The sequence below is a fragment of the Diplotaxodon limnothrissa genome, linkage group LG6, assembly GCF_057381915.1.
Source record: "Diplotaxodon limnothrissa isolate DT_005_m linkage group LG6, D_limnothrissa_male_GT1.1, whole genome shotgun sequence".
NCBI lineage: Eukaryota > Metazoa > Chordata > Actinopteri > Cichliformes > Cichlidae > Diplotaxodon > Diplotaxodon limnothrissa.
This window is the reverse complement of record NC_140601.1, coordinates 34,545,311-34,567,369: the sequence shown is the minus strand read 5'-3', so window position 1 is coordinate 34,567,369 and position 22,059 is coordinate 34,545,311. Positions and strand designations below refer to the sequence as shown.

Below are 22,059 nucleotides of genomic sequence, written 5' to 3'. Positions count from 1 at the left end.
AAGGAAGCCACGTTGACACAAAAAAACTGGTGTTTTTTGTGTTTTTTTGACACCGGGAAAAGGCGGTCACATCGACACTTTATATCCATCAACGCAGAAACATCAGTTGGAGCGTCTGGATAAGGTATCTTAGCATGTTTAATATGTATCCGCCATGTTTCTCAGTCATTTATGGGTGTAAATCTAGCTAAAAAAAAGTTAGCTGGGAAGGGAGCTCAACGGCTAGCTAATGGCTTTATCATTTCAATAAGGATAACGCTTCATAGATTAACGCCCCCTAATAGTTGATAATTGGTTGTGTAAGTCAGTATTTAACACTGAAAACATGTGAAATCGTGGTTTACGTGGATTTGTACACTGCAGACACAAACTCAGTGCCTTTAGCTCCGTGCACATTCAAATAAAGGCTGAGAGTATTTGTATGATATACGGCATTTAGATAGGTTTTATTTAGATGTAAAGCTCACTGTAAATCAGTAACTGCACTCATATCCTGCTGGAGTCAGCCATGGGTGCTGGAAGAGTGTCAGATGAGTCTTTGGCCATCATTTGTTGTCCGGTGTTCCAGATCTACTGGCGTTTAGATCAACTGGCGTTGGTCGAACAGATGTGTGGCAGTCTTGCGTTTCAGGAGCTGCTACCGACAAACCAGCAAAAAAACGCCAAATGTGTCATCTGTGACACTTGTGAGGTTATCTCAAACACACTCCGTCAGTCTTGATGCTGTTGAACAACAAAATGTTTAAAAATGTGGCGAGTTTACCTGGTGATATCCTCATGCGCGACGCGATCGCGAAAACAGCAAACAAGTAACACCACGCCGTTGTTGTTCACAGGACAGCAAGAGTAAACGATCGGGAGACTCTTGTCGTCGTTATCGTTCCCCTCGCACGGTTTATTTCTCCGAATTCAGCGTTTTTGCTTCACAACTACAGCGTGCTGTTTACTTTGTGCACTAACATGGAGTCGAGTCAACCAGCGCCACCTCTGGCCAAGTGCCACAGCCTACAGCCAGATCAACCTGTGACACACATCTGCACCACGTTTGAATTCGTGTCATGCACATTTGTACCTTTCAATTGTGTCTGTTTGTGCGTCATGCAAATAAACCTTTGAAATGAATGAAATGATATCATGTATTTATTATCAGCCTACATTTGTACAAAATGCCAAATGACATACACATAAGAATCACCATCCTGATATCAATACTTTTGCCCATACGAAAAATGTCGTGAACACACTAATATTTCACCAGTGTTGTAACATCACATGTCGTTAGCATAGTCTGCCTGTGTCTTCCCTCTGCAAACAAACATGTTAGAGTTGGTTGTGATATACAGTCTGCATAAGTGTGGTCAATCTAATAAACATTTATAAGGAGATGGCAGTTACTGTGAATGTACAGCAGTTACACAGTGATTAGTAATAAACAGTCAGACAATGACCCTGACAACCTCATTCAATCTTGCAGATTGCACCTTCTGTGGAAAGTGGTACCACACGGTGTGTGTGGACTTCCCCTGTGCAGAAGGCGACTACAAATGTTGTGGGTGCTAAATAAACAGAAAAAATTGATCCCTGTTGTCTTTGCTTACCGATTGTTTTTAGTGTTGACAATCCACATTGCTGGCATTGCATCTTTCAACATGTTTGTGGGTAGATTTGGATGTACCAGGGGTAAGTGCAGCCACTCAGCCTCTACTCAATGTGATCATAGCAGCAGGTGCAGATGTGTCACAAGTTAATCTAGTAGTGGCCTATGGTCATGTGTTAGTGGTGGGAACAGTCATATCCACTCACTCTCACTGGCTGTTTATTACTAATCACTGTGTAACTGCTGTGAATTCACAGAAACTGCCGTCTCCTTACAAATCTTCATTAGATTAACCACACTTATACAGACTGTATATAACTCCAGCCATGTTGATGAATTGCCTATATTGGCTGGAAATATTCATTTTCAGGGAAAAGACACAGACAGACGATGCTTACAGGATGTGATGTGACAACACTAATGAAATATTGATGTGTCATATTTGTCCAAGGTGTATTTCATTGTTATGGAAAAAGAGAATATTAAAATCATGATGACCAATTGGAGTGGTGATTTCTATGACTTTGTGTATATAATTTGGAATTTTGTACAAATGTAGGCTGATAATAAATACATGACATCATTTCATTCTTTCCAAAGGTTTATTTGCATGACGCACAAACAGACACAATTGAAAGGTACAAATGTGCATGACACGAATTCAAACGTGGTGCAGATGTGTCACAGGTTGATCTGGCTGTAGGCTGTGGCACTTGGCCAGAGGTGGCGCTGGTTGACTCGACTCCATGTTAGTGCACAAAGTAAACAGCACGCTGTAGTTGTGAAGCAAAAACGCTGAATTCGGAGAAATAAACCGAGGGGAACGATAACGACGACAAGAGTCTCCCGATCGTTTACTCTTGCTGTCCTGTGAACAACATCGGCGTGGTGTTACTTGTTTGCTGTTTTCGCGATCGCGTCGCGCATGAGGATATCACCAGGTAAACTCGCCACATTTTTAAACATTTTGTTGTTCAACAGCATCAAGACTGACGGAGTGTGTTTGAGACAACCTCACAAGTGTCACAGATGACACATTTGGCTTTTTTTTGCTGGTTTGTCGGTAGCAGCTCCTGAAACGCAAGACTGCCACACATCTGTTCGACCAACGCCAGTAGATCTGGAACACCGGGCCAGCTCCAGGACGTTTTCTCTCTGCTAGTCAGGCGTAAAATGTGAAAAGTCTGGTGGACTGAGATGACTCTCCCCCCTCCTCCACTGTAGGACAGAAGTGCCACATCATGAGTGTTGGATTCATTGGAGCGGGCCAGCTGGCTCATGCACTGGTGAAGGGCTTCACTGCTGCAGGTGATATGAGTCTTTTAGCTCTTTTTCTCCACTTTGTCCATCTTTCTTGTGACTCTGGGCCTCAGTAAGGACTTATTTTACAGCTGTTATTTATTTCTCTGCTTCCACCTGTCACCAGGTGTGATCGCCACCCACAGGATTACAGCGAGCTCCCCAGACACAGACCTGCCCACGGTATTGGGGCTGAGGGTGAGAAGTTTCCACATAGTTATTGTGATATCACCTGTCCTTCCCCGCCTCTTCACGTCTTAACATCTGCAGTTTTCATGACAAGTACCCCTGTCTTTTTTGCTCTTTTCCTGTAGAAAATGGGAGTGAACCTGACAACAAGTAACAAAGAGACCGTCAACAAGAGTGATGTGCTCTTTTTGGCTGTAAAGCCCCACATTATCCCCTTCGTTCTGGATGAGATTGGGCCAGACATTGAGGACCGTCATCTCATAGTGTCTTGTGCTGCAGGTGTTACCATAAGCTCCATAGAAAAGGTGAGCATTGGTCTCTTAGTTCAGTTTTTCATTTAAAGGGGCTGTACCAGCACTAATAAATAGATATAAACTAAAATATGAATAATGTTGCATTAAAATCGGTATTTACAGCATGTTCTCTATGTGGATGATTGCATGTTTGTAATTTTCCTGGGAGTAAATTTAATAGAGAGACCATGTTTTGAGTTAGGTTTGATAAAGTAGGTCTTTGTTGTACTTTGAAAGGAGGAAATGTACACACTTAAATGCTCCAAATGTGTTTTAAATCTCCTGACTTGTTTCTTGCATATCACTAAGTTAAATTAAGCTGCTCTGGTGTGATTTCAAACACGTCTCATTTACTGACATCGCCTACATTTCCTATTAATTTTACAGAAGCTGCTTCAGTACCGCTCAGCTCCTAAAGTCATGAGGTGTATGACAAACACTCCAGTGGTGGTGAAAGAGGGAGCAACAGTGTATGCCACTGGGACACATGCAGAGGTAAAGAGGGATGAATTGCCTCGTGTTTATTGTCAGAAAAGATAAGATGTATGATCAGGTAGTGGGATTTCAGCTTTATTTTAACCCCATTAACATACATTTTGTCACTGTGGCATTTTTATCAAGGTGGAGGATGGGAAATTACTGGAGCAGCTGATGGCCAGCGTAGGCTTCTGCACGGAAGTGGAGGAGGACCTCATTGATGCTGTCACCGGTCTGAGTGGCAGCGGACCTGCCTACGTAAGTCACTTCGGGGGTGGTTTTGTTTCCCGGAAGGATGACTGTAAAGTCTGATGGATCCAGGTTTTGGCTATTACAGTGAGGCCTGGCACAGATGAAATAATCTGAGTAATCCTTCATCCTAAAATAGACTACATTGGAGCCTGGTGCAGAATTCATTCATTAAAGAGGACCTGTTATACTCATTTTCTATTCTAGCCCATTATGACTCTGCTAGAATAGGTTTTTGTGCGTAAAAATGTTTCTATGCCTCCAAAGAAGTTTTAGTCTTTCCCAAATAGAAAATCAACAGCAATCTGATAAACGTAACCTTTAAAAAAAAAAAAAAAAAGTTATTCTTGTTTTATTTGCTCAAGGTTAAATACATTATCTCCAGACAGCCAGTAGATTTCAGGTAACAGTGACATCTTGACTATATGTGGACATGTGATGCATATGTCGGGTGTGAGCCCCCCTAAGGACAAGCTTGAGCCAGGTAAAGGGGTTCGGTTAATTATTAATCAGTTATTCCCTTTAAACTGTGCTTTTATCTAAATCCTCAGTTCACCCACTGTCTGAAAGGAGCCGTTTTAGATCCCTCTTAGTTAAACAAAATCTGGTATTCTCATTTCCAGATCTCTATTTCTTTCTTATGGGACTCCAAGTAGTAATAGTTATGCATGATGGAAATACAAAGTTTGTTTATCAGGCCCTCTGTACAGTCTAAAAAAAACAAACCTCTTAGCTTCTGGGCTGAACTTTTGTAATCTGTATATAATCAGTATAAAACCAACCAGACAGCATCGGCCGCTGTGCCAGACTGAAGACACAAGTGTACGATCATGTCAGTTTTTATCGCAATTTCAGTTATTTATCAGTACAGATGCTTAGAGATTTACACATTATACAGAGGGAGATGTTGCAACACTTTGAAAAGATGAGACTTCCTGGAACCAAAAACAACTTTGAAAAGAGAAAAAATGTATTTGGTTCCAGGTCTGACTTCCTCCCCTTTTTTATACCACCAATGATGTCGAGATTTTGTACTATACTACAGCGAGTACTCGCACCCTCAGCACTGGTATTTATGATACAGAGCAACATCACTGTAAACATAACACCTTTTTAAAAAGTGTGTTATTGTTTTATTTGCTCGAGCTCCACTCCAGCTCCTCTGCAACCCTGAACTGGAGAAGGAGAAGAAAATTGATAGATGGGTAATAGATCCCCTTTAAAAATTTGCAGCATCCTTCGTCTTACAGTGTGTCTTACGAGGAATTTATTTATATTTTTATCAAACCACCCTCTCCATTTTGCACTCAGAGCTACTGGGATTTATGTGGATTGATGCAGGAATGATCTGATACGCTGTATTTTTCGAAGACTGGTTGCTATTACTTCTGTTTATCTTCAGCTGTCAGGCTTCACAGCCTGGTCTGAAACTAATCATTAGCCTTTGATAAATTATTTAGTCTATAAGATGTCAAAAATAATGATGTGAAGCGTTCGATTCATGACAGGATGTTGAGAAAAGTAAGCACTTCTTCATAGATGTAAGCAGAAAATGTGTCTTTTTCTGATTAGGTTGATTCAAGAACACATTGTTTTGGCTTCGTACCTGCTAGTCACGACTGCACTGACTGTTTAGAAACCTTTGCGTGTTCACTGTTTTTCAGTGACTGGTAATATTGTGCACATGGTCTCAAGCTTGAGGTCTAGATAAAGGAAAAAACATTGGCAGGTGTGTATGTATATATCCTGTCCATATAAAGGACCTTTCGTGTTTGTGCTGTTGTGGTATTTTTGGGCAGTTTTGTCATATCCTGTCCTTGGTAATTACCTGTAGTGCCACGAGTGTGTTTCCAAATTTCAGTCCTCTTTGCTTTCGAAAATGTCACATCAAATTTCGTGTGTAGCAGGCCGATGTAAGCACTGGTGGAGGAAATCAAGAGTAAATGTGTCTTTGGCTGATGTCTGCATAGAATCTGAGCTTTAGCAGAGATCTTGTAAGAAAGCGGACTTGAAAAATCCTGACTTGATGTTAGATTTGTATTGTTGATTGTCATTTATGCTTAGAAATATTTACTTATATATGCTTAGAGTTTTGTAATTAGTTGTAGATTGGTAGAGGTTTTGATCCTTGATAGTCTGCAAACTTTGTGTGTATTAGACAGCACTTTGGGAGCATGAGAGGTCATACCGTGTCTTATTGTTTTATGGTAGGATTAACGTAGCTACGTCTGTTCTAGTCTAAGTGCTCTTTGTTTAGATGAACTGCAGGACTTCCTCACCGTGTTATCTAGGATGAACCATCTAGGGTGAGGGGGAGGCTACCCTCTTCCTGACCAAGGATGTTTAACCCTTTGATCAGCAACACACACACACACACACGCATACACACAGGCAAGGTACTCTTTGTTTGTATGTAGACGTCGTATGTTAATGAACCTATGCATATTCATGTAACCTCAATAAAAGGGCAGTGTTACAGGAGGACGGACGAGACCAACTGGAGTCAAGCGGTTGTCCGGTTCTCTCCCGTGCACGAGTAACATGAAGAACTTTGCCTATTTGTGTCTTGCTTAGCAGTGTAATTATATTGTCTTAACGTTCCAGCGAATAGGTTTATGCTACAAACCTAACACTTGATATCTTTTCAGATTTTCTTTTTCTTCTTGAACGATGGTGTTGGTGTTAGAAGTAAAACGTTCATGGGGAAAGAGGTGTTTAAAAACTTTTGTAGATGTTTTGTATTAGATTTGAGTGTTGATTCTTTACAAGCAGTTTAATTCCAGTGATAAACAGAACATAAAAGCTTTAAAGTTACTTCCAAAATGAGTCACTAGGGGCGTTTAAAAAGGCATGCCTTTGGCACGACTTGCTTGTAGTGGGACTCTGGCTTTGGGCAGGTATTTCTAAATACATTTGAAGGGCTCTGAGGACGGTGCAGCACCGTCCAAAGACATACAGGTTGATTGATTAATCCAAATTGCCCATAGGTATGAATGCGGGAGTGAATGTGAGTGCGAATGGTTGTCTGTCTATGTGAGTTAGCCCTGCGACAGACTGGCGACCTGTCCAGGGTGTACCCTGCCTCTCGCCCTGTGACAGCTGGGATAGGCTCCAGCGACCCCCATGACCCTGAAAAGGATAAGCGGAAGCGAATGGATGGACGGGCTCTGAGGATTATTTTCTTTTTTCTGTGCTGGCTGTTCAACAGCATATTGTAAAAACTAGTTCTGGGAGAGCATTTACTTTCCTGCCTCACACTAGACATATTTAGTGGAATGTAAAGAATAAAGGAGAAGCATAAGAAAACTAATCAGTAGCTTAAATTGATCTCTACCCTCACTTGTAGTTTGTTGTCCGTCATTGTTTCCTTCACGATCCAAGAAGTCAAGGCAGATGGTTGTGTCTCCCTGTTATTCATTCTGCTGTTAAAAGGGAGTTCTTCCTCCCTACTGTCGCCAAGTACAACTCACAGTCGATCTTCTTACCTTATATTATAATGCACCTTGAGATCACTGTTATGAACGGATGCTGCAGGAATAAAACTGAATTGAACTGTGAGGAAAAAATAACATTGTGCAGTGCAACTATTGCCTCATGTCTTCTATTGTTGTGGTGCTGCTGGCCAGTTTAGACCTAGTTGGATACATTTCTGCCTCCCAAAAAGATTTTCCCATGGCACTGGATGATTTGCAGATGAAGCTTGCAGACTGTGTCCACCAGGATTTTATTCCGTCCTCAACTTTTTCTGCGTACCGTAATGTAACATTGTATTTCTCAAATCTGTTGAAATGTGGGGTGGCTCTCAAAATAAGCTCTGGTCTGAAACGGGCCAGGTGATGTTGAATTTTTGTGATGGGTTTAGATGCTTTAAAGACATGTTGATGACTTTCTTGTTGCTTAAAATAATAGAAAATGTTGTGTTTATACAGGCGTTCACAGCCCTGGATGCTCTCGCAGACGGAGGAGTGAAGATGGGACTGCCGAGGAGGCTCGCTGTCAGACTTGGAGCTCAGGCCCTGTTGGTCAGTAGTGCTAAATCTGTGTGTCACATTCAGGTCTCTTCTGTTGCACTTATTCTAAATATTAAGTTTCCTTGATCTGCTACGCTGCATGTTTGGAGGCAACAAAATTATTAAGCTTGAGTTGCTGTTTTCAGTGCATCCAGCAATTTTGCCGTCTGATAACTGCTGACTTTTGTTCAACGAAAAAATAATGAAACCCAAGAAAAATAAACACCTGCGGGGCACTCGGGCTTGCCAAAAGAGGAGGAAAAGAAGAAGAAAAGGATCAATTTTGATCCTGCAGCTCTTTTTCTGCAGGGTCTGCACAAATTTTAAATTGCTCTTTTTAACATTAAACTTAAATGTAGTTTGATTCTGTTTATTTGATATTTGATATTTGATTGAATCTTTATTTTGAACATGTTGAAAAAGTATAATAAAAAAAAAAAAAATAGAATTAAAAGAGACAAATGAACAAAGCAAACAAAAGGAAAACGAGCAACCACAACTCCAAATAACGTCCATGTTCAAAAAGGAGCAGGAAGAAGCATAAGCTTATTTAATCCCACCCCTTTTCCACTATCTAGTATCAATAGACTACAGAAATACCTCCTTGTAATTACATTATATGTTATGTGTAATTTTTTTTTTTTTTTAATATATACACATATATGTTTCTATCTATCCATACCTACGTATATACACACATACGCACATATACACATTTTCAATAACCCCATTAACACCTGAAGGATACACAACCTACAATTTTATATATATATATATATATATATATATATATATATATATATACCCATACCAACAAACCCGTGCATGCGCACACACATGAAAATATTAGACAAGAACACCCTATCAAATCTCTACCTTTTCCCTGTACCCTGTAAAAACCATATCCTTAAACCGCTTTTTAAACTGCGCCATGCTTGGACATTGCTTCATATCTTTACTTAGTCTGTTCCACAGCTTCACTCCACACACAGAGATGCAAAAACTTTTTAATGTTGTACGGATACGAGGATGTTTTAAATTTAATTCCCCCCTCAAATTGTATCCCCGTTCCCTTTTAGAAAACATTTTTAGAATATTGTCAGGAAGCAGGTTATTTATTGCTTTATATATAATTTGTGCTGTGAGAAAATGAACCAGATCTGTGAATTTTAGAATTTTTGATTTTAAGAATAGTGGATTTGTATGATCTCTGTAACCAGTTTTATGGATTATCCTTATGGCCCTTTTTTGTAATATAAAGATTGATGATAGCGAACATTTGTAAGTATTGCCCCAAACCTCTGCACAGTAATTCAAATACGGTGCAATCAGGGAACAATAGAGAATGTGGAGTGATTTGTGGTCCAGAATGTGTTTTACTTTACTCAAGATTGAGACACTTCTTGAAATTTTGTTATGTATATGATTTATATGAGACTTCCAGTTTAATTTATCATCTATAATCACACCAAGAAACTTATGTTCAAGTACTCTTTCAATTTCCACACCATCTACATGAATCTGCACTTGTGCATTTCTAAGGGAATTCCCAAATAAGATAATTTTAGTTTTACTTAGATTTAGCGATAGTTTGTTCCTGTTAAACCATTTTTTAATTTTGCACATTTCTGAAGTAATTGTATCCAGCAGCTCCTTTAGATTCCCCCCAGAACAAAAAATATTTGTGTCATCTGCAAATAATACTAATTTTAATATATCAGATGCCTTACAAATATCATTTATATAAATAATAAATAATTTTGGACCCAGTACAGAGCCTTGTGGAACACCACAAGCAATGTCCAAGCATGATGAGGAATGGACACCCAGCTTCACAAATTGTTTCCGGTCACTTAAATAATTTTTCACCCATTGCAGTACAACCCCCCTAATCCCATACCGTTCCAGTTTATTAATTAATATGTCATGATTGATTGTGTCGAATGCTTTCTTGAGATCCAGAAATACTCCAGCTGCATACTGTTTCTGATCTATAGCATTCGTAATCTCCTCAATTGATTCGATTAATGCCAGAGATGTTGATCTTTTTGATCTGAATCCATATTGACTGTCAGAGAGTAATTTATATTTATCTAAGAATTTGTCTAATCGTTTATTAAACAGGTTTTCTAGGATTTTGGAGAATTGTGGTAGTAAAGAAACAGGCCTGTAATTTGTGAAGTGGCGTCTATCCCCGGTTTTATACAGCGGCACAACTTTAGCTATTTTCATTTTGTTTGGCACTTTTCCCGTCTGAAATGATAAGTTGCAAATATATGTTAGAGGTCCTACAATTCCTTCAATGACCTTCTTGACGATTTTCATGTCAATATCATTACAATCAGTGGATGTTTTATATTTACACATGTGTACAATGTCAATTATTTCTTTTTCCTCCACTGATGTGAGGAACATTGAGTTAGGGTTCCTATCAATCAGGTTTTCACTACATTCTACTGATGGCAGTGACTCAGGAATTTGTTCTGCCAGTTTTGGTCCAATATTTACAAAATAATGATTAAAGCTGTTGACCTTATCAGCAGTGTTTTCCATAATATTGCCATTATCGATAAAGTATTGTGGATAACTTTGTTGTCCAGAATTATTTTTAATGATACCGTTTAAAACATCCCATATTCCTTTCATATTATGTTTATTGTTGTTCAATATTTTACTATAATACTCCTTTCTACATACACGTATAATATTGGTCAACTTATTTTTGTATTTTTTATATTTATTTTCAGCTTCTTTTGTTCTTTGTTTTAGGTATTCCCTATAGAGTGTATTTTTCTTTTTACATGCATTTTGTAAACCCTTAGTGAGCCATGGTCTATCTGAATATTTGTGCTTTCTGTTGTATTTTATTGTTGGACAGTTTTTATCGTACAACTCCATGAATATTCTTAAAAATATGCCATATGCAATATCAATATCAGCTTCTTTGTACACATTGTCCCAGTCCTGATTTAATAGATCGTTCTTAAATGCAGTCATAGTTTCTTCTGTCCTTACACGTCTGTATCTCAGTTGTTCTTCATGCTGATTTTTCTTATAATTAGTGTCATAAACTGCAAAAACTGGTAGGTGATCACTGATGTCATTAATTAATATTCCGCTCACAATGTTGTTTTCCATATTGCTAGTGAAAATATTGTCAAGTAAGGTGGCACAATGTGGTGTAATTCTGCTAGGCCTGGTTATTTTAGGATGTAAACTCAAACTGTACATAGTGTTTAGGAATTCGTCGGTCATTTTATGCTTTTTTTTGGATTCAACAGGTCAATATTAAAATCACCACAGATAAACATAACTTTTTGATTTGTTTTAGAGAATATTTCCTCTATGAAGTCATTAAATACTTGAATACTAGAGCCAGGTGTTCTATATATACAGCTAATTATTACATTTTTTTCTTTTTCCTTATAAATTTCAATTGTTATACATTCTAGTAAATTATCAATTACAGTTGTCATACTTTCTACCACCTTGTAGTTTAGGTTTTTATCCACATACACAGCTACTCCCCCTCCACTCTTGTTCCTTCTATTTACAAAATTCACTTCATATCCCTCCAGTCCAAAGTCCATTCCTTTCTCCGCATTGATCCATGTTTCAGAAATGGCAATAATTCCAAATGGATTTGTCAACTCATTTAGATATTCCTTTATATTGTTGAAGTTGGCATACAGACTTCTGCTATTAAAATGGATTATTGATAATTTATTTTCCGTGTTGATGGTGTGCTTAAACTGTTCATCAGTGAAGTAGCAGCAGTTACAGCTGATGTTGTAGAAGAAATTATTTTCCGGGTCTATATCCTTTTCTAAGTCTAGAACATTATGGTCTGTGTATCGAAATGTTCTCAGTTCCAGATTATCATAAAGAGAATTCCAATGAGTCATGTTGATATTGTTGCCGGATGCAGATGAAGTTCTTTTGGACTGTGCCATGTGTTGTGTTGTGTGTCACGTCACATGTGTATTCATACCTCCAGAGTAAGTTGACCTCAGTATTTGTCCAGCTCTTCCATATTTCTGATGACCAACACTTTGGCTTGTTCCGGTGTTCCATTGAGTTTAATGAATACTTTGCAGTTGGTGGTCCATGTATTTTGAATTTTTCCCTGTTTCTTCAAGTAACGTGCTTTCCTGGCAATGTCCGCATTTCTTTTTATCAGATGTTCGTTCATGAAGACATCGGATCCTTTCAGTTTCCTTCCTTGTTTTAACAGTGCTGTTTTCTGTTTGCAAATCTCACAATGATGGCTGGTTTGTTACTGTCATTTTTTTGGGGTAGAGGGTGGCAAGCCTCAATGTTGTTATAATCCACTTCCACACCTTTGGACCGTAGAAAGGTAACCACTTGATGCTCCGTGGAGTTGACATCTTCCTCTCCTGGCCCTCCTACATTGTCAGTTTATACGGCGCTGTTGGGATGTGATTAGGCTTTGGCAGTTTATCAGAGACATTACTGGAAATTACTCATTTCAGTTTTTGTTATCATGGCAGTTGCTTCAGGCTTCGTGTGTGTGTGCGCTTACAAGTTAGATGTTATTATGAATTGTTTTCTACACATTACTTGAATGGGCTGCACAGATACATCTGGGGACTCATTTGGCCTTTTTTTTAAAAAAATAAATAAAATAAAAATGTATCTTTTTTAGCCCTTTAGTTGAACAATAGCATCCACAGTTGATTTACTCGAGGATAACTCCTTAGTCTTTTATTGAATGGGCTAACCCATCCAATCTCATGGTTTTGTTTTGGGGTTTTTTGGTGGGGGGGATCTTTTCACCGCTGACTCGCTGGCGGGGGGCTATTGTGTCGATATCATGTAGCTGCTTCTTCACCCCATGTTTGGATGGGCTCCATCTCCTTTGTTTTATATTGCAGCTGGCAATGAGCTCATTTGAGCTCCTAACCAGAGCTTGGTTCTTGTGCTGTTACCCTGAGCTTTGTAAGGCTGCACAGCAGAACAAGGACTGCTGTTGACGTATGCAGCACCAAGCCGATTGTATTCCAAGTTATGTATTTTTGGGGGGTGAGTTGTTGTTGTTTTTTTGTTTTTGTTTTTTTTTGTTTGTTTGTTTTTGTAGCCGTTATTGTACAGAAAGTAGGGACAGAGCCGGGAGGAATGACATGCAGGGAAGAATCAAATCCCGAGCCCCTGCAGCATTTCAGCGTACGGTTCGCTCACTCAACCACGAGAGTTAAAACGACACAGAGTTTGTGTTGAGCTGAAGAATTAGAGACAGTTCTTGGATTGATGGGTAATGGATATTGCTCTTTTTTTTCCTTTTTTCTTTTTTTTTTTTTTAAGTGGTGTTAATTTGTTTCTTACTCAGTAAATTAAGAGAAATGGTAACCAACCAATCATCCAAGGTGTCATTCAAATAGTCGCTGTACACCAGCATGGTGCCGGAAACCTATTTGGCTGGGGCCATCAAATCTGATTCTGCATTGCATACGTGCTCCATTTACAACAGAAGTGACACAGGATAAAACAGATCAGCAGAATTTGCAAACAATAAGTGAGAGAAGACGCTGAGAAGCAGGAGGTTAAAGCTTCACAACCCCTAGTGGCATACAGAGCAACTTTATTATTTGAGCTACGCCTCAGACTTTATTCTCTTGTCCATGCTCTATAGAAATGGATGCCAACACCTGCACTGTTTCTGCAATACCTCCTTTATTTTTACATATTTCTAATGTTCACTTTCAGGGAGCAGCAAAGATGCTGCTTGAGTCGGAGCAACACCCCGGCCAGCTGAAGGACAATGTGTGCTCACCAGGGGGCGCCACCATCCACGCCCTGCACTTTCTGGAGAGCGGTGGCTTCCGTAGCCTCCTTATCAATGCAGTGGAGGCTTCTTGCATCAGGACACGGTGAGAAAATCAGAAAGTCGTTAAAAAAATGTAAAAATTGCAACTGTATATTTCTCAATTGACCCATTTTCCCATTCACTCCACGTTTAGTCCTGACTCAGTTTTGTGACATTTTAAATTGTGTGTCTGTCTTTATCCTTTAGTTATAGTTATCATGGTACACACAGACAACCTTTCATTTTTAGTGTACTCGTGACATTAGTATTTCTCTTGTCCTCGCAGGGAGCTGCAGTACCTGGCAGACCAGGAGCGCATCTCTCCAGCAGCGATTAAGAAAACCACGTTGGACAAAGTGCTGCAGCAGCCTGGAGTCACAGTCGGTGGAGTGGCTAATGGGAACAGCAAATCAGGGCTGAGCTTATTCAATAATCGCGGCTCTGGGCTCAAGAAGAAGAACTGAGTACACAGAGTGGCAGACACACACACACACACAAAGACACACAAACATGTTACAAGTTTAAGTGTGCCGGCACGTGCACATGTGGACCTTCATGCTGTACATCTATTCAGCCATAGAATTTCAAAGACAGACTCAGGACTGCTCCGAAATCGAATCCAAATGACTTTGCAAAATTATTTATTGATACTTGATTGACGTGCGGACAGCGGACCTCTTGATGACATCGCCACATTACACACAAGCACAGATGTGCTTGTGCACGCTGCTCACAGTTATCGCCTTATGTTGTGATGTGGGATTGCTGTATGCATACACTCACTGAAGAGCGAAATTGCATTAACAATCTGTCTGTCTGTGCTTTAGCTCTACGGTCTCTGGGGCTGTTAAACGGTAATGACCCAGTGGGCCATCATGAGGTCCTGGTGCACGCCAGGCAGCAGATGGTTGCAACATCAAGCTGTTAATGTACGTCTTAAATGTGTGTCTTTAAAAAAGAAATGAAACCATGTAAATCATCATGTACCAAATAATTATCATTTCTCTTTGTCTGACAGTGTTATGAAGACTGAATGCAGATGGAACAAAAATGTTAACTTTTTTCTTTGTTGTCTGTCACATATAAACACTTAAGGACGTTCAAAGATCATTTCAAACTGTTATACCTCTGACTTCAGCATTGCTGTGCTTTATAAAACCCAAAGGCACTAATTAATGTATTTTTCTTTTTTTTATGGAGAACAATGTGATATTCCTATATGGACGGGCAACAAGAAAGCTTAAATCATCTACACAGTGCATCACAGATCATATGGATTATATGACGGTCCTGTTTACTTCTGTATTGCTCTCTGAATTTTTACCCCCATAATGTTACATATAATGTCTATTTTACCTGGTGCATCAGCCACTGAATTGGTATGCAAGTCAAAAAGTTGATATTAAAGAAACAGAATCTGTTTTCTTTGTTCATCCTCTTTTCTTTTCTCTTTTTTTCCCTTCCCTGTTTCCCGAACGCCATTATGCATGTTTCATTTTTATAGTTTACGCTTATGTCCATTAGCTGGTAATTAATGTGCACCCTGGCCTCCAGATGGCGTCCTCTGATCAATGTGACCCATTTAAGCGCGCCTGTAAAGATCAAATTACCGTCTTCACGCTGCTGCCTGTTAATAGAGGCTTAAAAATCAACCTTAATATAGCATCAAATATAACTAAACCACCTCCCTTATTGGAAAAGAGCATTAGCTGTAGTGCTACAATTACATGTTTTATACAATCTCCATTCTAAACTCTCCCCGTGTCGCGTATCATGTCCTCTCGTAGGTCACCGCCTTCTGAATTCTTTCCCAATCAGATCTCTGTGTGGTAAATTTAGACCTTGTGTGTGCTTTAAATAATGAGAGGTAGACCGGTGTTTCCTTGCTGGCCTCGAGATGCATTGTGATTGGTTGTTTGAAGAGGAAACGCACTCTAATTTTAGACACCTTCTGTTAGCAAGACTTATGACCAAGGGGTGGGGACGTGGTTTTTCTCTCCAGATTCAGTCCTCCTGTGTCCTTAGTCCTCGACGAGATCAGAGACATGAGTGGGGTGGAGCAGGTGATGGTAGGCTACTAAAAGTACCACTTAAATCTACGGAGGACCAAAACTGCCAAAATAGAAAAATAAATTCTCAGTGAGAAATAGTTTAAGGATTAAATGTACCAGATATACACAAAGCTATAAACTTAGACATGAGTTTATTCAAAAATGTTGAATAAATTATTATTTTCGAAATATTTTTTTTAATGAATCTCAACATTCTAAAAGACTATTACTGATTTATGAATGTGTAAATGTTTAGTGTTTATTGATGTGGAGCTTGTTAGATTGATCAGTTCAGTGGTTCCCAGCGAAGCGTCTAACCAGAAAGCGGTTAGCTCTAGGAGGTCATGAGATATTCTGTAACAGTTTATCACCCAAAAATCTGCATCACTTGTCAGATTTCCCTGTATTCAGAGAGTGGCGCAAGCCCTAAACTGAATTCACTTTTCGTGCGCGTTATTAGTGTATTACTCATTTTTTCTGCCTGTGTGTGTATTTTGTGAAGTTCTAATTTACACTGCTGTTAGTAACCGGGTTGGTTATTAGTTAAATGAATTGACCTGTGTTCAGAAATTGGATCACTCTTAGACGATCCTCCCAAATAACCTCAAACTCCCATTTGTGCTTTTTCTAGTGATTCCCCCCCCATACAACCAAAAATGAAGCCTAGTTAATACTCATAGAACTGGAGTTACGTCCAGTGACTATTTTTCAAGCAGAATTTCTTTACAAAATATTTGTTTTTGATGGATGATGCTCCCATACAGACAATTTTAACCAATAAATAAATTCTACACTCATCAGTTATTTTATCAGGTTATTCAGCTGTTCACCTTCTTGTTAACACAAATATCCAATCAGCCAATCACATGGCAGCATCTCAATGTATTTAGTTATGTAGACATGGTCAAGATGAACTGGTGAAATTCACATCGGGGCCATGTGGGTATTAGATGCCTCAGTTTTGTGTTGTGTTTTGTCCTGCAGGAGCTAACTGGAGGGTAAAAAGCCTCATAAGTTCTACACTGGCCCAGTGAGCTCTGTTTTAAAAGATTACTCCTTCCTGCAGACTCTTACCACCGGCTGCTTTTTAGTTTCTTTCTTCTGTTTTTTGCAGACACTGCTACTCATCCATACATTCTTTGCATCACTGTCTTGCTCATAAATGCAAGTTCTTATAAGTCTAATAAGTTTTTAAGTAAATGAATTCCCATGTTTTTAAGTCTCGTCTCCCATTCCTTGTCACAGTCTGTAAGGTCCACTGTGACATGAGTCAAGCATGCATAAATATAACAGTGAGTGACCAAAATAAATTAACTCTTTGGCTTACAGAGATTTTCCACAAAGAAAAAAAAATGAACAGGACATTATTTTCTTTGCCACCCAAATGTAAGTAATGGTTTCAGGCTGGAAACCCCTAGAAAAATGTTCTTGCATGTGCTAATTTGCCCTGCTTAGTAAATCTGGCCCTAAATATCGAGTTTTGAATTAGCTGATAGAAAAGGGCAGAAGTTCAGGTGCATTTGGGGAAATTAAGAGACAGTAGCTACTGCAGACTTCAGGTCTGTAAAGTACTTTTCCGATTTTTGGGCCCATCACTGCGCTCCAGGCTGCTACATTTTGGATTAACAAATGGCACTTTGTGTTGGAATGAGATAGGCCTGTGGGTGTATTCAGCCAATACACAGGTGCATAATGGCGAAGCAAAATGATGGAAGAAGGCTGATGGTTTGTGAAGAGCCATGTCCTCATTATAATTGAACAATTTATAGCTGTTGTAGGATTAGTTTATTTTCCTTAAACTAATACACACACCAGTGTCCCTTGATTAAATTGCGTCCCTCATGCTCTCAGCGGACTCTGGCTGTTTATTTGTGCGTGCAATGGTTTTTCTCTGCCGCTGAAGTGTCTTGGTAATCCCTCTTTTATTCCGTAAGGTTATTCTCCGCTTGCTCCCGCCGCTGTCCGTTAAGATTAGCCATTCCTGAAGAGACTTCCATTTGCTTCTCATTATTAGACTTCTGTTACCTTTCGTTGGTCGGGCGGCTTTCGGCGGCTCTCTTCCACCCAAGGTGAAGAGGATGTGCTCTGTGTCAATCATCTTGACACTGGCTGAGGGTCTAAGATGGCAGTTCAGTAGTAGTTAATCCTGAGTGGAAAGTTTGTGCATAGTGTGTGTGTATGCGTGTGTGCGCTCTCGCTCAGCATGGGATTTCTGTCCACAGGTAGGCCAGATGCTACCTGTCATCCCCATTCAATCAGTGTAATCACTGACCTTTGCAGTAACACGGTTGTTTGCATATTGTGTCAAGGCCAGGAGGAGTGCCAGAAACCAAGAGGAGTGGATAGATGGAACAAACATTCATTTAATCCTCTCCAAAATGATAAACTCACACAGACAAGCGAGTAAATAGGTGTTTGTTTTTCAAGTTCCTCTGTTTTTGCTTTCTGTGCACTCAAGTGTGGTGTCAGCAATCTGTGTGTGCAAGTGTGTGTGTTTGTGTGTGATCTGAGAGCTGATACAGTATCAGCTTTGTGCAGCTGTATGGTGAAACGGCCCCAGAAAGAGGAAACACTGGCGGTTATCACACAGCCAGTGAATCTGCAGTATGGGCTTCCCTCTATTGCCAACTTGCAAAGTACAGAGCGAAAGGATTCCTGGAAACGCTGACCTTTATTTACCTGATACTTATCAAGGAATCAGACAGGTGCACAGGTGTGTACATGATGTACCAAAAGCATTGATCAACCAGCTTTTTAGCACCCTCTCTACGGTTTTAGCAGTATTATATAGAAGTACACTTATTTGTTTTTCATGTGTGTTGTTCTCATTAATAGCTTTCATATAGAACAAGAAGGGTAAAAACAGATAAAAATGAAAATAATCAAAATTACTTCCAATTTTACTCTCACCCTGTGGCTTGCAGGGTTGTTGTTTTTTTCATCTTTCCTCTCTTCAGAAGCTGAAAAAAAGCCCACTCCAATCCATTTTCTTCTGCTTATAAAATTCAGGGTTGTTGGAGGTTCTGGAGCGTACCCCAGTGATCACGGGGCAGGAGGCAGGGTACACCCTGGACAGTTCGTCAGTCTGCTGCAGGGCTGGCACAGAGAGACAGACAACCATGCGCACTCATATTCACACCTACGGTCAATTAACCTAACATGCGTGTTTTTTGAACTGTTGGAGGTTTTTTGTGCTCCCACTGTCAAGACTCTCATTCTCTCATTCTCAATAATACATTTCAAAATCACATATTGTGAAAGCATAGGGTTAGCAGTTAGAGGTAGGTTGCTTCTTACAACTACTTAGTCATGGTTAAATGCATGAGTTAGTATAATCAGTTACTTTCCACCACTAGCTTTGTGGTTCAGGCGTTCCGTTTTTGTGTGGCTCCAAAACCAGTGGAGGAGCAAGTAGGTAAAGCTTTTAATTAAATTAAAAAATAATGAATTTTCATTATGCAGACTAGCTTATTTCACACAAAATATACATATAATAATGCTGGATTTGGATTAGCATAATTTTAATATTTTTTACTAAGAGTGGGGCTGCTTCGACATATAATGAGCATTAACACTGTGTTTTTCCTTGATATCCTATACAAGGGCTCACATTTTCGTCAGCAGTCTTGGCATGGGTAGCTCTTAAATCAAATTCTACACTGACCTCATGTATATATTAGTCATTTTCATAACAACTCACCCCCCACCCCCCATTATTATGTTCACTTTCAGCAGCCTGGTAAAGATTTACTCCTCAAAGGCCTGTGCACGGCCAAGTGGAAATAATCGGTCAATGAATATGTAATACCAGCTATCCCCTATAAACTGAGTGGCATTATCTGGAAATAGGCTGCTAATATTGGCAGAGTGCTTCCTTGTCTTGCATGTGAAGTCGTTAATTCCTCAGAAATGCTAATGGATATTGATATACTAATGTACATCAGCCCTTAATTTTGTTTGTACTGTAAGCGAGGATTGGTAGCTCATGGCTGTTTTATGTGTTACAAAACAGGGAAGGAAGTGTTGCATGACTCTGACTACTGGCCAGACAGGTGCTCTTCTGCGGAGCAGAAAAGAGACAAAATCTCATGTGAGAGAGGCTAATATTTTAAACAGTGCAATTTATTATGACTTGGTTGATGGAAAAGGTGAGCCAGCGTGTCCAAGATTGCACTAAAGTAAGCATCAATGAAATCTTGAATTGTCAAAAAATAAATCCTCATTGAGTATAAGTTACACTCAATAAGAAATAATGTTTATATTACAAAAGTTTTGTTTTTCCAGTTTCATGGCTTTGCATGTCGTGGCCTTTTAAAGGTGACATGGCAGCAAACCATTAAAAAAAGCAACAAAAAACTGCAAATCACTACAGTTAGAACTGGATATTAAACACATTTTAAAAATACTTTGCTCTTCTAGCCCAATATGTGTAGCACTGCAGTCAGTTTCTCTAGAAATTAACAAGCTAAGTCATTAATAATAATGCTGTGTCACATTGACACATCCTTTTTTTTTTTAAGAAGAAGAAGAAAAAAGAAAGAAGAACAAGTAAATGATTGTGATATGTCCCCATGAGGACTCATCACAACCTGTTTGAACTACTGCCTTAGAGCAAGCATTGCTTGCAAGACCATCAAGTTAGGGACAAAGAGACTCATTAAGAGGCATCATCATCACCATCACCATCATTTTGTCAAATACTATCGTCATGTGCAATATTAATTTGCTAATACAAGGCATAAATTTGAGAATTTTACATTGCGTGGTTCTCTGATACACACTCACTGGTTATTTGGTCAGGTCATTTGGTCATTTAGGCATGCAGTTGTGGTCAAAACAAACTCCTAAAGTTCAAACTAAGCGTCAGAATGGAGCAGATAGATGGTTTAGAAAGGCAGTGAGTTCACTGTACTCAAATGACCTCTGCGGTCACCAGATCTCAATCCAATAAAGTGCCTCTGGGATGTGGTGGAATGGGAGATTCACATCATGGATGTGAATGCAGTTAACAAATCTGCAGCAGCTGTGTGATGCTACCATGCTATCGTGGACCAAAATCCCAGAGCAATTTTTCCAGCATCTTGCTGAATTTGTGACATGAGGAATTAAGGCGAAGGTATTACAAGCTGGTACAGGGTGTAATTTATTAAATGGCTGGTGAATGTGTAGCTATAAGCATGTTAATTACCCCCTTTCTTCTTTATCTTCTTTAGCACCTTACAGAATAGTGAACTAATTTGAGTGTATTTGGTACATTTTGTTACACATTCGTGCGTTTTCAAACTGGGGAAAAAAATAGAGAACCTCTTCTAAAAAGTGGCTGTATTTTGTAATTTTCTCTTTTGTATTTCTCTCTTGCCCAGGGATGTCAAAACCACATACAACACACTTTGATCTTATGTGGACCGGACCAGTGAAACTCAACCTTTCTCTCAGTATACAGAAATTTAACTACAAATTTAATCAATTAGATATCTCAATATAAGAAAATGAAGCAGAATTTAAACGGTATGTCTGAATTCTTACATGATGAAAAAATGCTGCTGTAGTAAATCTGTGACTCTTTGGGCTTAAATTGTACGAAGTAAATGTGTGAAATACAGAAAACTATAATTTAATTACTTTGGGGTAGTATAAAAGGCCACGAGGAGGTCTTTATCGGTAGGAGCAGTGGGTGAAAACGTGTACATAACTTTTTTCAAAGCCATCCAGTGTACAGAATTGAATTCTTTGCCGACCCACTCTGGCCGTGGGACCTTATGTTTGACAATCCTGCACTAGCTTGTAACATTAAGGTATTTCATAATTTTTTTAAGTGGGTAAATATTTCGCATTGAATTCTTTATTTTAATCTCTTTGTTTACCCGTTTTCATACCCTAGTCCCTATTTCAGCTGCATGTTCAACACAAAGGGGTAAAATTCCTAAAAATACACAACATTATTAAAAATAAATGAGTCATAAATGTGGAGGGCACTGTCTTTCCACTTGTCGGGTGATAAATTTCCATTGCCTCTCAGAGCATCGCTGCTTTAGTGTTAGATGGTTGTGTCGCCGCTCTTTGTCCTATT

The 22,059-nt window shown here is 39.3% G+C and overlaps 1 protein-coding gene across 1 annotated transcript; it reads left to right on the top strand.

The window, feature by feature from the left end:
- Positions 1-15,322, top strand: pycr1b (pyrroline-5-carboxylate reductase 1b). The gene is made up of 9 exons (XM_085355093.1): positions 1-124; positions 2,822-2,905; positions 3,024-3,094; positions 3,211-3,390; positions 3,766-3,873; positions 4,000-4,113; positions 8,034-8,126; positions 13,839-14,002; positions 14,225-15,322. Exons 2-9 carry the CDS (start codon positions 2,839-2,841, stop codon positions 14,400-14,402), a joined length of 975 nt encoding a protein of 324 aa, XP_085211219.1. The 5' UTR covers positions 1-124; positions 2,822-2,838; the 3' UTR covers positions 14,403-15,322.
- Positions 15,323-22,059: the final 6,737 nt, after the last annotated feature.

Bases quoted from the DNA above. Each gene is read 5' to 3' on its own strand.
- pycr1b (XM_085355093.1), top strand. From the start codon at position 2,839: ATGAGTGTTGGATTCATTGGAGCGGGCCAGCTGGCTCATGCACTGGTG. The intron at 3,095-3,210 runs GTGAGAAGTTTC...CTTTTCCTGTAG, and splicing joins CCACGGTATTGGGGCTGAGG to AAAATGGGAGTGAACCTGAC. The intron at 8,127-13,838 runs GTCAGTAGTGCT...GTTCACTTTCAG, and splicing joins TTGGAGCTCAGGCCCTGTTG to GGAGCAGCAAAGATGCTGCT.